The 15,736-nt window shown below is 41.0% G+C and overlaps 1 protein-coding gene across 1 annotated transcript in view; it reads left to right on the forward strand.

The window, feature by feature from the left end:
• LOC126412222 (myosin light chain kinase, smooth muscle-like) overlaps window positions 1-15,736 on the forward strand; it is a 387,145-nt gene that overhangs the window by 356,514 nt on the left and 14,895 nt on the right. Inside the window, exons 4-7 of the mRNA XM_050081711.1 lie at window positions 1,241-1,444; window positions 3,914-4,055; window positions 4,142-4,341; window positions 13,954-14,106. Coding sequence (XP_049937668.1) covers window positions 1,241-1,444; window positions 3,914-4,055; window positions 4,142-4,341; window positions 13,954-14,106 — 699 coding nt within the window. The remainder of the gene's footprint in view (window positions 1-1,240; window positions 1,445-3,913; window positions 4,056-4,141; window positions 4,342-13,953; window positions 14,107-15,736) is intronic.

A 15,736-nucleotide genomic window follows, 5' to 3' on the forward strand; every position in this document is an offset into this window, starting at 1 on the left:
AACAAATGATGATGCCCAAGTAGATGTCTTAGCTGCTGTCGCGGCTAATCCGCACATCAGTAGCAGACAAAGTGCGTGAGAATCGGGAATCTCAAAAACGTCGGTGGTGAGAATGCTACATCAACATCGATTGCACCCGTACCACATTTCTATGCACCAGGAATTGCATGGCGACGACTTTGAACACCGTGTGCAGTTCTGCCACTGGGCACAAGAGAAATTACGGGACGATGACAGATTTTTTGCACGCGTTCTATTTAGCGACGAAGCGTCATCCACCAACAGCGGTAACGTAAACCGGCATAATATGCACTATTTGGCAACGGAAAATCCACGATGGCTGCGACAAGTGCAACATCAGCGGCCTTGGCTTGTTAATATATGGCGCATTATGGGAGGAAGGATAATTGGCCCCCATTTTATCGATGGCAATCAAAATGGTGCAATGTATGCTGATTTTTTACGTAATGTTCTACCGATGTTACTACAAGATGTTTCACTGCATGACAGAATGGCGATGTACTTCCAACATGATGGATGTCCGGCACATAGCTCGCGTGCGGTTGATCGGTATTGATTAGTATATTTCATGACAGGTGGATTGGTCGTCGAAGCACCATACCATGGCCCGCACGTTCACTGGATCTGACGTCCTCGGATTTCTTTCTGTGGGGAAAGTTGAAGGATATTTGCTATCGTGATCCACCGACAACGCCTGACAACATGCGTCGGCGCATTGTCAATGCATGTGCGAACATTACGGAAGGCGAACTACTCGCTGTTGAGAGCAATGTCTTTACACGTATCGCCAAATGCATTGAGGTTTGCGGACATCATTTTAATTTAAAAAACCTACGTGTTAGCAACTGTTCGTCTAAAATTGTGAGCCATATGTTTGTGACTATTACAGCGCCATCTGTCACAAAGCGAAAAAAGTGGTCCAACTGAAACATTCATATTTCTTTACGTACTACACGGATATGTAATAAAAATGGGGGTTCCTATTTTAAAGAAACGCAGTTGATATCCGTTTGACCTATGGCAGCGCCATCTAGCGAGCCAATCATAGCGCCATCTGGTTTCCCCCTTCAAGCTAGACAAGTTTTGTTCTTTGTAGTTTTTTCGTTTGACGCTTATTTCGTGAGATATTTGGCCCGGTCACGGTCAATGGACCACCCTGTATATATCCCTTATGGTTCAGCGCAGCAATGTGAGCCAATAACTTTGCTCTCTTTTTCAGGGGTAAGTTCGGCACGGTGTACCGCTGCCGCGAGAAAAGTACTGGTCTCCGGCTGGCGGCCAAAATGGTGTCCACACCCAAGCGCGAAGACCGCCGCAATGTGGAGCGAGAGGTGGACGTGATGCGCGTGCTGCAGCACCCCAGGCTCATACAGCTCTACGACGCCTTCGACAACGGCAAGACCATGTGCGTCGTGCTGGAGCTGTGAGTACCCACTCCTGTTCTTCCTCTGCACTCACATTTACACGCTAACCACTGACTGGTCTGATGCAGCTCTCCACGCTATCAATGTAGGTCTCCTAATCTCTGCGGAACTACTGAACCCTACGTTTCAACACTCAAGGCTTGATCTCCCTCTGCTACAGGGGGTGGGCAAAAATTTGGAATCAACACATCAAAAAACTAAACTCCGCCCGAACGGGCCTTGGAAGGCCCAACGGTACCGACGGCCGCCGTGTCATCCTAAGCCCACAAACGTCACTGGATGGGGATATGGAGGAGGATGTGGTCAGCACACCGCTCTCCCGGCCGTAGGTCAGTTTACGAGACTGGTGTCGCTACTTCTCAACCAAGTAGCTCCTCAATTTGCCTCACAAGGGCTGAGTGCATCCCGCTTGCCAACAGCGCTCGGTAGACCGGATGGTCACGCATCCAAGCGCCAGCCCAGCTCGACAGCGCTTAACTTCGGTGATCTGACAGGAACCGGTGTTACCACCGGCCTTTGGTCGTGGTTTGATATGGCAGCCCAAAACGACACTTTTTGACTGTAATCACGAAATCTCATTGGACGTTCAGTAGCCAAAATGCTCATAATTTCTTCATTGACCACACCATTAACATGGATGTTCGCCTCGTCTGAAAACCAGAGATAATGCAGGAATCCTTCCCCTTCCCTCTGCATTACCCAAGCAGCAGAGTTGCGCCTGTCTTCTTTTTCTGCTGACCCAGAAGAGTACGGAGCATTGTCATTTTATATGAGAATAAATAAATATCTAAAGCAAGAATGTGCTGAACAGGGTAACGTGATATTCCAAGCTATTCTTTTTGACTTGAGATGTGCTTTGCATTGCCAGTGTCACAGCTTCCACGTTTTCAGGTGATCTGATATGGAACATATCCTATTATTTTCAAATTTCTGGTGCAATTTGTAGATTGTCTACTTAGCGAGAGCCCATCGTGTGTTAAAATGTTAACGAAAACAGCTCTGTGTAATAACCATACTCTGCGTGTAAAAGCACTAACTTGGCTCTTTGTTCAGCAGTCAGCCGTTTCATGTCCTCCATCTTAACCGATCTGAGCTATGCCCTAGCGGACTCTTCGGGAACCACTGCAAACACCACCGGTGTTTTCAAATGCTTCAATAACTCCTGCGCAACGCTGTACAATTTTGAACAGGTCTTGAGAAGAGGAAATAGCTTACCAAATAAAAAGTTTCGGTGCTAATTAAATAAGACATCTTGCATTCATATCTTCGTAACAAACAAAGATACAAGAAAGGCACTCATACTGATTACTGTCCACTGGTAACTAAACAACATTTGCTTGACGTTTCCTTTTTATTTTGCGTGGTCAGAATACATGGGACATCCTGTATACAGGACCGCGTTGATATTTAACATATAATATATAGAGAAACAGTTATCTACATGCAGTAAGTTCATAGGCTTGTCTAAGCTATTTGTCATTAACTCAGCAGAAATTTTACCCCTGAACCTAAATAATAAGATAATTTGTAGTAGACTCGGTGTTTAGTAGGTTTTAATTTTTTTTTACTTGTAATGATTAATAATTTCTTGCTCTGTGTCAGATTCAGACTGTTAATCTTTGAAGACTTCACCCTGAAATACAGAATCATTCTTTGAACTAAGACAATGAGGCAAAGTCCATGTGGTCGTTTTTTCCTGCTGTATTGTGGATAAAAGTAAGAACTAAACAGAAACTTATCTTTATTAGTAGCAACAAATACAATTAAGGACTAAATGTACTGAGAAGGGAATGTAAGAACTTCAGGATTTTTAAAGAGGCACCTGCGAGATGTCTAGATAGCAATTTTACAAACTATTTCTACAGCTAACTTTTGCTGTAAAAATATTTTGTTTGCTTTAGCTGCCATGCCCCAAACATAATTACCTCAGAAAAAAGGCAGTGAACGTATGTAAATCGAGAGAACCTCGGTCTGCAATGAGACAGACTTATGAGTGCAGTATATGCTAAATTGTGCTTCTTGTAAATTATCTATATGTCGGCCCTATTTTAGCTTGTTAAGCACTCGGACCCAAAGTAATTTTAAACATACGTTTCATTCAGTATGACAATCAGTTTCAGTTTCACATACTATTAGTGCTTTTTATTTCCCAGAAACTGCATAATATGAACCTGTGTGAGATCAAGACTTGAACTATTTGTTGTGAACCATTTGTAGGCCCGTCTCTGTCTAGTGTGGCTGAATATGCTAGTATCAATTTGCAATAATCTCAGTTTTTAAACAATCCTTCAAATTCACTGGAAAGTCATTAACATAGGTTAGGAAGAGGACCAGTCCTAATACCGAAAATTGTGTAATAGAGTTCCTTAGCTACGCTGAAATTTAAATTCTACAACACTTAGTACCTACCGCGGAACAGAAGGACACGGACAGCGATTTAAATGACTGATTTTATGTTCTATTTGCAGTATTGAAGGAGGTGAACTTTTTGAAAGAGTCATCGATGATGATTTCATCCTCACAGAGAAGTCCTGCACCGTTTTTATGAGACAAATATGCGAAGGCATGGAGTTCATACACTCCAAACACATTCTGCATTTAGACATGAAGGTGAGCTAAACATGAGTTTCCTATCCTACAAGAATACTTTACATAACATACGCTCTATCTTCTCATTGTTTATTTTCACATTTCAGCCAGAAAACATATTGTGCCTCACAAAAACTGGAAACAGAATAAAAATAATTGACTTCGGACTAGCCAGAAAGTTCGACCCAACCAAGAAACTGCAAGTTCTGTTTGGGACACCAGAATTTGTTGCTCCGGAAGTTGTGAATTTTGACCAGATTGGATTCGGCACTGACATGTGGTCGATTGGAGTTATTTGCTACGTACTGTAAGTAGAAGAATTTTTATCTATTATAGTTTAAAAGGAGTTACGTATTAACAGAATCTTAAAAACATTTGGCAATGGTGTTTAGGAGGTACAAAGCGGTACAATAAGGTTGCTTTGAACAAGAGATAACTTAGCTTGATGCGTGTCTGTTTCTTCAGACTAATTTTTGTTTTAGCGCAGTCAGCAATTTTGCATCGTCAACTATTTCTCATATTTTTTATGTTCACCACTTATCTGAGAAATCTAGCTTCTTATATATTAAAAAGAATTATTCCGTATTTTTAGGCGTAGAGTACAGACTGAAATGAGAAAACAAGTCCAGTAAACATGGACTCCAATATCTATGCCTTAAGAACTATGAGCATTTGTTCATCTTAGCTATTGTGAAACACATCTCTTCTACTGCTTATTCTTTACATTCCATATTCTGCGAGGTTGTAGCAGGGGTCAAAATAAGAAAAAAATTTCAAGCAAACATGGGCTCCAAAAAGCATTCCTACAGAGGTATGAGCACTTGTTCAGTGTTTGAGAGTAGCGAAGATGGAGTGCTCATAGCTCTTAAGGTATGCATTTTAGGGCTCATGTTAACTGGACAGTTTTGTCTTATTTTGGTCCATTATATAGCCTCTCAAAACTGGGATACATTTTTAACATCCTGTATTTCTAAGTTTTTTTTTAAGAACCATCCTCCTCTGTAACTGCACAAACACGTCCTATAAATTATGTAGACCCCTTCCAGTTTCACCATGAGGGAAAAAGTGGCAAAGAATCTGCTCCAGAAATGGATGGAGACTACAAGAAATTTTTGTACTACTTTCGGCCCATTCTTTCGCGTGTGGAATATTATTGAAACTCAATAAACGTGCTATTACTTCTCAGTAACTTTCGTAGATAGTGTACATGATTCAGAACAATCTTTGGTACATGCAAAATCAATTCTCAGTATCATCTAACAGCCAGTCCTCCATTGCATGTCCTAACATTTTGCCACTTTATGGCACGCGAAGTCAAATTGTGCTCTGCTGCAAATATCTTTGGGAACAGCTGAATTACTTTGGATCAATGATCTTTTTCACGTCTTCCAGTATGTAAATTTATCGAAGACACGTTAGTGATTGGCTGACCACCGTTGATCGATCGATCATCTTTCCCAATACTCTCTTGACACAGGAAATCTCTGCATTGCCTGTGTGATGGAAGTAAAAGTAAACCTGGTTCTCAGTGCAGTTTGGTAGAATGTCGCATGTCTCCGAACCCGGACGAGACAATGAAGCTTTTTCCCAGAGATCAAATTTGTCAAAGAGGATATCTTCTTTAGACCATGTGTATATTGTCATTTTACAGCAAGAAGGTTTGTCAGCCGCCGAATCGGTGTACATCACAGCGATGTCATTCGAACATTCGGCCACTATAGTGGGACACAGATCTGCCTCGTAGTAGTCTTCGCGGTCAGCAACGGCAGCTGATGGCGGCTACATACAAATCATGGATCGTAGAAGAATGGAGCAGAACTGCGTCCTGCGACTCTGGAGCCAAGTTTGTTTTCAAAAATCCCTCTTTGATCTACTTCTTTCCCATTCACGGAGGTCATAGAGCCATTTTTCCCATTTGTATTCCAATTTGACTTAATTTGTATCCGCAGTTCGCGCTGTCGTAGCACTCCATCAAGGTAGGTGCTGCACGTAATTTTCGCCTGAAGCATCGTCCTCTTACAGAATTCCTTTGTTGTGAGAACGAGGCAGTGATAAGCATTCACAAAAGACTGAAGAAGATGTATGGCGAAAGTTGGCACGCCAATACCCGGGACCACCCACACAGCGAGAGACCGAACACTGCACGGACTCCTGGCAAAATGCAGAGTGTTCACGACCTGATTTTGGTTGGCAAACGCATAGCAGTGAATTAACTGTCAATGCTAGTAGGAGTAGGAGAAGCGAATGTGTGCAGAATATTAACAGTTTAAGTCGAAAAAAGTTTGTGCCACATGGGTTCCGAAAATTTGATGAATGCCCACGAAGAAACACGGAAGCCAGTGTGCAGCTAACTTTTGGAATAGTGCGAGATTTCCGGAGCTGACTTCCATACAGGAATTTTGACGAGAGATGAAACCTAGTTGCATGACTTTGTAGCAGAGACGGATGGCAGTTAATGGAATGGCACCATGCAAAAACACACCCGAAGATGAAGAGATTGAAAATTGTGCCTTCAAAGGGAAAAGTGATAGTGTGTTTTTTGATTCAGAAGAACTGTTGCTTAAGGATATCTGACCACACTGAACCACTATTAAATCTGATGTGTATGTGGTAACTCTAAAGAAACTTCATAACTGCATTCTACAACATCGATAAAACACGAAGTTTTGCTGTTATCCAGCCACATATCGGTCAGAAAACCACCACCGGACCCGCAAAGCTTGGGTGAACAATATTAAAACACCAACCTTACACCCCTGATCTGGCACCGATTCAGCAAACTGAAGGAATGCCTCCGTAGAAGAAGGTTCGAAGTTGACTCGCTTGGGAAGGCTGCTACAGGGGCTCAAGCTTGCTTATCCTGACTTCTTGCCGTGCAGGTAAACAGGCTTTAGTTCCATGATGGCGTAAGACAATTGAAAGAGACGGAGATTATTTGGAAAAATGACATTCTTTGTCTTTCAAGAACGTATAAATATTCTGTGAAAATGTAAAAGACATGGTAAATAGATTGGATGTTTAAGAAAAAAACATTATTCGTTCATTTTGGAGTGACTCTCGTAGAAGAGTACGGAGACGGCCAGGAGCCAATGCTCGTCTCAGGTATGAAGTCCCACTGGTTCAGAAGAGGAGGTTAAGCCAGTTACCTCTTGCGCCAAGGTGTTGTGTGGACGTTGGATGTTCTTATCACTACCAAGGGTAATTTGAGGACTGTGCAGTATCGGGGCAGAATCCCCCACCTATTTACCAGCCTTACAATCAACGTTTTGGTGTTAGTTTCGTCATTTAAAGCAATAATGAACGAGCAGACCATACCCATCTCGTGATGATCTCCCTCTTAGAGTGGACTCAAAAAATGGTTCAAATGGTTCTGAGCACTATGGCACTTAACATCTGAAGTCATCAGTCCCCTAGGCTTAGAACTACTTAAACCAAACTAACCAAAGGACATCACACACATCCATGCCCGAGGCAGGATTCGAACCTGCGACCGTAGCAGCAGCACGGTTCCGGACCGAAGCGCCCAGAACCGCTCGGCCACAGCGGCCGGCTGTTGGAGTGGACTCCAGTATCTGTTATCAACCTAGTTGAGCGTGTTTGGGACCAGCTGAAACTTACAGTTCGTCGTCGCAGGAACTCTTTTCATACACTGGATGATAGATCACAAAATGGAACAGGTTTCTCAGCCATGCATCGACCATCTTGTTAGCAGAATTCCAAGGAAGATCCAAGCATGTTACAGTGTTTATCAATTCGAGACATAAAGTCTGAAAATGAGTCCGCGATCGTATTAAGGCACTTTATTTGTAAAGGTCCGTCTTGATCACAAAAAATGGTTCAAATGGCTCTGAGCACTATGGGACTTAACATCTATGGTCATTAGTCCCCTAGAACTTAGAACTACTTAAACCTAACTAACCTAAGGACATCACACAACACCCAGTCATCACGAGGCAGAGAAAATCCCTGACCCCGCCGGGAATCGAACCCGGGAACCCGGGCGCGGGAAGCGAGAACGCTACCGCGCGACCACGAGCTGCGGACTCTTGATCACATAGAGTATACAATTAACAGTTACCAGTTTCAGCCTTTGCCATCTTCTGATATGTTACAAAGAGACAAATAGTGGTCTAAAAAATATGATTAATTGTATGAAGCTATTTCTACAACAGACCCAGTGATACGTACATAAGAAAAAAAAGAAAATATTAACTTGAGTACCAGCCATGCATAACTGTCATACATAGTATAAAAATATCCTGATGTAAGTATCAAAGTCAGTCTGTATATCTAAGTACATAGTAAGACCTAGTAATAATTTATTTGCGTAAATACAGGATGCACTGAGGTATTTACCGGCACTTTCTGTATAGACTGGCTTTGATACTTAAATCAAAATATTTTTATGGCACGTATGGCTAGTATACACCGAGGAGAACAAAAGTCATGGGATACCTTCCAACATCGCGTCGAACTACCTTTTGCTGGGCGTAATGCAGCAATTCGACGTGGCATGGATTCAGCAAGTCGTTAGAAGTTCCCTGCAGAAGTACTGAGCCATGATACCTCTATAGCCATCCATAATCACGAAAGTGTTTCCGGTGCAGCATTTTTTGCACGAACTAACCTTTTGATTATGTCCCATAAATGTTCCATGGGACTCATGTCGGGCAATCTGAGTGGCCAAATCATTCGCTCGAATATTCCAGAATGTTCTTCAAAACATTAGCGAACATTTGTGGCCCAATGACATGGAGCATTGTCATCCATAAAAATTCCATCGCTGATGTTCTCCAAGTAGCCGAACATAACAATTCCCAACAATGAGCGGGTCAGTCGGACCTGAGGACTCAGTCCATTCCATGTAAACGCAGACCACACTATTATGGAGCCACCACCAGCTTGCACAGTTCCTTCTTGACAGATTGGATCCATGGCTTCGTGGGGCCTGCGCCGCATTCGAACACTTCCAACTGAAATCAGGACTCGTCTGATCAGGCCACGGTTTTTCAGTCGTCTAGCGTCCAGCCGATATTGTCACGAGCCCAGGAAAGTCGCTGTAGGCGATGTCTTCCTGTTAGCAAAGGCACTCGCGTCGGTCGTCTGCTGCCACAGCTCATTAATGCCAGATTTCGCCGCACTGTCCAAACGGATACGTTCGTCGTACGTCCTATTTTGATTTCTACGGTTATTTTATGCAGGGTTGCCTGTCTGTTAGCACGGACAACTCTACGCAAACGCATCTTGTCTCGGTCATTAAGTGAAGGCCGTCGGCCACTGCGTTATCCGTGGTGAGAGGTAATGTCACAAATTTGGTATTCTCGGCACACTCTTGACACTGTGGATCTCGGATTTTTGAATTCTCTAACAATTTCCGAAATGGAATATTTCACGCATCTAGCTCCAACTACCGCTCCGCGTTCAAAAGTCTGTTAATCCCCCTAGTGTGGCCATAATCACGTCGGAAACCTATTCACACGGATCACCTGAGAACACATGGCAGCTCCATCAGTGCGCTGTCCTTTTATACCTTGTGTACGCGATACTACTGCCATCTGCGTATTTACACATCGCTATAACATCACTTGTCCGCAGCTCGTGGTCCCGCGGTAGCGTTCTCGCTTTCCGAGACCGATATCCCGGGTTCGATTCCCGGCGGGATCACGTATTTTCACCTGCCCCGAGATGACTGGATGTTGTAGTGTCGCCTTCATCATCACTCATCCCCATTACGGTCGGAGGAAGGCAACAGCAAACCACCTCCATTAGGACCTAGCCTAGTACGGCGGTGCGGATCTCCCGCTTCGTTCGCCTACGCTCTGTCAAAACGGATGGGACTTCATTTCCATTTCCATAACATCACTTGTCACCTCAGCGTACATGGCTGATAATCATGTTAGTATTTTTTATTTTTCTTGTGTATCGCTAGGCCTGATGTAGAAATTCCTTCAGCTAAATAAATTAGGTTTTTATACCATGGTTTTTCTATTTATAACAGATCTGAAGATGGTAGTGGCCGAAACTGGTACTTGTGAATCGTACAATTTATGTGCTCAAGAGAGACCTTTACAAATAACGTGTTACAATGCATGGCGTGCTATAACACTGTACCCATTGTTACCCTGCACCATATTTTGATTTTTCAGATGTACAAAGATTTTGAAACACATTTGGAAACATATTTGGCACCACGCACAAACGTTTTCCTCTTCCACTTCAAGGAGGGCGTTGGTCCGTTCCGGAACCGAAGGAATTTAACAAAACTGATGCCTCCATCCGTCCTATGTCCTGTTTTCCAGTTAGATCGAAATTTAACGCTTGCCATGTCAGGTGCTCAGGTGGCATCATTTTATATGCTTGGTTGTATTAAAAGACAAGAACATAAAATACAAGATATGGTCATACCATTTTTGTAGCATTTAATAACTTTTATCATTCTTGTTTTTATGTCTAGTAGTTGTCTTTTATTATTACTCCGCACTCTGTCCCTTAGCGTTTGTCCAAGAAGTGGCCTCAAAAGCTCATCCCAGTTGCTTCAATTCTTCGTTCATCTCCTCTTTTTATGATTCAGTTTTCTCTATCACACATAAGAGCAGGCTTAGCTACCACGTTGTGTAATCTTAGTGTTATCTCTTTCCTCATAGTTCTACGAAGATACCTCCCTACACAACCATTTATGTTCCTGTATATTTGAACCACATCTGAATTTTTTTCGTATATCGATACCTTTGTTCCGAGATATTTACACGAATTTACCTGTTGTGCGCCTCTTTATGAAGCGCCAAGTATTTTAAGAGAGAGTTTAAATTTTTAAAAGGAATTTTACATGTTGTTGTTGTCGTCTTCAGTCCTGAGACTGGTTTGATGCAGCTCTCCATGCTACTCTATCCTGTGCAAGCTTCTTACTTACTGCAACCTACATCCTTCTGAATCTGTGTAGTGTATTCATCTCTTGGTCTCCCTCTAGGATTTTTATCCTCTACGCTACCCTCCAATGCTAAATTTGTGATCCCTTGATGCCTCAGAACATGTCCTACCAACCGGTCCCTTCTTCTTGTCAAGTTGTGCCACAAACTCCTCTTCTCCCCAATTCTATTTAATACCTCCTCATTAGTTATGTGATCTACCCATCTAATCTTCAGCATTCTTCTGTAGCAACACATTTCGAAAGCTTCTATTCTCTTCTTGTCCAAACTATTTATCGTCCATGTTTCACTTCCATGCATGGCTACACTCCATACAAATACTTTCAGAAACGACTTCCTCACACTTAAATCTATACTCGATGTTAACAAATTTCTCTTCTTCAGAAACGCTTTCCTTGCCATTGCCAGTCTACATTTTATATCCTCTCTACTTCGACCATCATCAGTTATTTTGCTCCCCAAATCGCAAAACTCCTTTAGTACTTTAAGTGTCTCATTTCCTAATCTAATTCCCTCAGCATCACCGACTTAATTCGACTACATTCCATTATCCTCGTTTTGCTTTTGTTGATGTTCATATTATATCCTCCTTTCAAGACAATGTCCATTCCGTTCAACTGCTCTTCCAAGTCCTTTGCTGTCTCTGACAGAATTACAATGTCATCGGCGAACCTCAACGTTTTTATTTCTTCTCCATGGACTTTAATACCTACTCCGAATTTTTCTTTTGTTTCCTTTACTGCTTGCTCAATATACAAATTGAATAACATCGGGGACAGGCTACAACCCTGCCTCACTCCCTTCCCAACCGCTGCTTCCCTTTCATGCCCATCGACTCTTATAACTGCCATCTGGTTTCTGTACAAATTGTAAATAGCCTTTCGCTCCCTGTATTTTACCCCTGCCACCTTCAGAATTTGAAAGAGAGTATTCTAGTCTACATTGTCAAAAGCTTTCTCTTGTATACTTGTATATAATAAAAATTAAGGTATCTTAAAGTGATATGGTTTATGTACAGTTCAATGTTCGTCCAAGAGTAACAACGCAATAAGGAGTCAGCGCTCCTAGTTTTTTCATTTTTCATGTTATATTACCGTGTACTACAATGGAACGTTCATTGCTACCTTAGTCCTATAGAGACCGCATCTGAAAGCACTTCTGTACGAATAAATGTAAGTTTCTTGTACTAATTGAAGAGTTATTCAACTTTCTTTACGTAATTGTCCACCTTTTCGTTATCCTGAAGCATTATATATGGCCACTGTGAGTGTACTAGTGGAAGCTAGAGTGGATTGCGTAAGACAGTTAACTTTCTTTCATTATTAATAACAATTTCTTTTATCTACCGTTTATCAGAACCTCCATGCAGTTCCTTGCTTTGAAGGTCGATGTTCTTATCAAGTCATGCAGTCTACACTAATTTTTAGTAAACAGATTTTTCAAGCGCAACCACACAAGCCGAAGCTACTCAATAACTTTGGTCTGAGCAAAAATTCAGTTCAACAAAAAAGGAATTAAATGAAAATAAGAGTTAAAAAGAATTTCCTATATTCAGTCTTTGCTAAGAATTCAGTGCTTGATTGAAGATATTATTTCAACTCAGATAATCATGTCCTCAGTTACAAAGAATTTATAACTGATCCTCACGAAGCATTATTGTAACCCAAGAAAATAAAGATTTCATTACCCTTTTGTTGTAATATAACGCCAAATATTAATAGAGGTCAGTTATACTGTTCTATTATTTTATTGTCTGTCATTATTTTTGCCCTCCTTATGTGTTTCCCTTCCATTGCCATTACATTTATTTTATTTCTTGTAAAGAACTTTCACGGTCTGATAGAAATACTTGGTCGTCTGCACATAAAATGGGGTTAATAAATTTATTCTTCCCAGATCCATCTTTTGGTGTTTTATACTATCATTCTTCTATAACTTTGTTGGCATATACAGTATATCAAAGTGGATTGGTGGGAGACCACATCTTCGTTTTTTCCTTTGAATAAAATGTGGAATAGTAAACTTTCCATTGGTTTAGTGACAATGTAACATTTTTCCCCTTTTGTGTTCTATGACTAACAGAATTGAATCAATTTAGGGGTACATAGTAGTCAGTGAGTTTTCTAATATTTCATCGTACCTATCATATCGTATGCCTTCTCGTAGTCTAATAAGGCCATAAAGAATGGCTAGATGAAATGTTGCACATACGCAGGACCTGCCTTTAGAATGCCGCATTGTTTCTCTCGTAAAAATACTTCTGCCATTGGCTGGAGTTTCCTTTTAATGATAGATAAATAGACTTTATAAGCAGCATGTAAAATGTTTATATCCCTGTAATTTGAGTATCCTTTTTCATCTCATTCTTATCTCTTTATTTGCATTCACAGTTTATTTAAAAACAAGGCCAGAGAAGACATGACGGTAAAAAATTCTAAAACTATGACTGATCCAGCATTTCTTCAGGGAAGTGAATGCTTAGTTTCTCACAAAAAGAACACTAGGTATACAATACAAGATGCAGAAATGAAATTTCTAAGAAGAACAAAAGGCTGCTTAAGGAGAGACCACACATGAAACGAAACAGTGCGACAAGAACTAAAAGTAGAGCCGAGAGCAGAATAACCGAACACCGCAAAAACTTGTTGCGAACAGATAGAGAGAATGGACAGGAAACAACTTCCCAAAAGAGGCTTAGCTTAGAAACCAGCGGAAATAAGAGACGTTGAAAGACCTAAGAAGAGATGGACGGACAATTTGTGAAGCTGGAACAGGCACAATGAAGTGTAGAAGAAGAAACGATGTGCAAAGCTTTCCAATTAGGTTTTGTTTTGATTTCACATGAATGCTAATTTTTTGTTTCGTGCGATATATTCTTCCATCCCTTTTTCCGTTGAATCTGAGGCCCCATACATCCGCATGTATGCTGGTGCTGCAAAACTTTTAGGCCAGTTGAGAAACGGAGGCTGAGCAACTTTTAATTTGTGTTTCAGGTTATCTGGCCTATCTCCGTTTATGGGGGACACTGACGTGGAGACGATGGCAAACGTGACCATAGCCAAATATGACTTCGACGATGAGGCCTTCAATGAAATCTCCGATGACGCAAAGGACTTCATAGAAAAGCTGCTGGTTAAGGACATAGAGTACGTAGTCAGCACGCATGGATTTCTCTTCTTTAACAAACAATGTTTTATGTGACAATCTATGTTTCATCTTTTCTGAATTCTCGTGTGTCTCGGATCTCATTTTCCATATAATATCTGTGAATGTATCTGTGTCACATTTGATTATTATTTTGTAAATGCTGCGTTTGGCTCATAGCAAAGGCTACCGCTTGGCTGCACATGTTCGCTAATCTGAGAGCTATTTCTTGTTGTATGGAAATATTTTTTTACAAAACAGCTTTCTAGTGAAATTTCCAGGCGATTTTTCTACGTCTCTCTTTTTTTGAGTAGCTGCCTACAGAATATTTTATACCGGCGTAATTTGCCGTGTTTGAAAACATGAAAGGCATGACAAAGGCCCAAAATGTGTGCACGTGGCACTTATAAAATTGCATGAGCTTTGCCCGCTTGTCAGGCCTCCTGCTTTCTCACAGCCGATAAATGTGTGAAACGTCTTTCTTGTGTCGTGTCCTCTAATTTCCTCCACCCAGACTTCAAACAGATACATACATAGATTTTTAAGCCACACACACCTCGTTTTTTGCGTGAAAGATTTTTCTCTTGCTGTTTATCTTCGACAAATACGCGAACGAACTTACAAATTTCAGAACTTGTAAAAATGCAGACAAAATAACAAGAGACTAAGTCGTACGAGAAGCACTTCATTTAAATTACGTTTAAAAAATGTATTTTACTCGTTCGGTGTAGCTCATTACGATAGAATCTACATTACTCTACATTACTAAGCGGTTAGAGCGATGCTAGGTTGCAGTTTGCCTATCCAAGGCTTCCAAGGGCAGCGAAAACTTAATTTTCAGTATTTCATATAACTATTGACCAACTTTAAAAAATTAAAATGCTGTCAAAATCTACTCATTAAGAGGTACAATCTTACACGAAAGGTTTAATACAATAAGTCAAGTATAAAACGTTTGAAACTTCAAGGAGCGTAACTCACGGCCTTCACAATACCCAGATTGTATTCACCTAGTATTTGAGAGTCAGAGCACATAGCAACTTCCAACAAACTTTACATATAATTTCAAACTGCTTCTAAACTTTCTCTCAGTGACAGCCCCCACAAAATAATGAAAGGGAAAAAGTTTATCGCTTACTACATTTTTGGCTGTTCTTGCAGTAAAATTTCAGCATCAGGCATAATGTTTTGATTTATTACTTCTTTATAACTGACTCTAATTCGCAATACATTTTGCAGACAATACTCAAATATACCATTGAAAGTACCTGTAAAATTATATCATTTTACGGCAAATAGTTCAGGAAATGTAATATAATAAACATTGAGATGCGTGAAAGACTAGCTTTCCTTAAGACAAAGCGCATATTACCCGGACTATAATTTTCCAGAGTCTAATAATGAGAGTACTATGCGACTTCCAGTAAACCTTAAACTACACTTCGAAACTTCTGTAAACTTTTTCTTGCTGTTTTATAGATGTGAAATCTAATTAAGGAATTGGGGGAGGGAGAGATGGGGGGGGGGGGGGGGGGGAAGCTGGCAACGATGTATACCTTGTTGTCCACTGCAACTGAACGTAAATAGCAATCTTCTGGCATCTTCTTACTCTTCCAAATAACATGGGAAATT

This window comes from Schistocerca serialis, chromosome 7, assembly GCF_023864345.2.
Source record: "Schistocerca serialis cubense isolate TAMUIC-IGC-003099 chromosome 7, iqSchSeri2.2, whole genome shotgun sequence".
NCBI classification, from domain to species: domain Eukaryota; kingdom Metazoa; phylum Arthropoda; class Insecta; order Orthoptera; family Acrididae; genus Schistocerca; species Schistocerca serialis.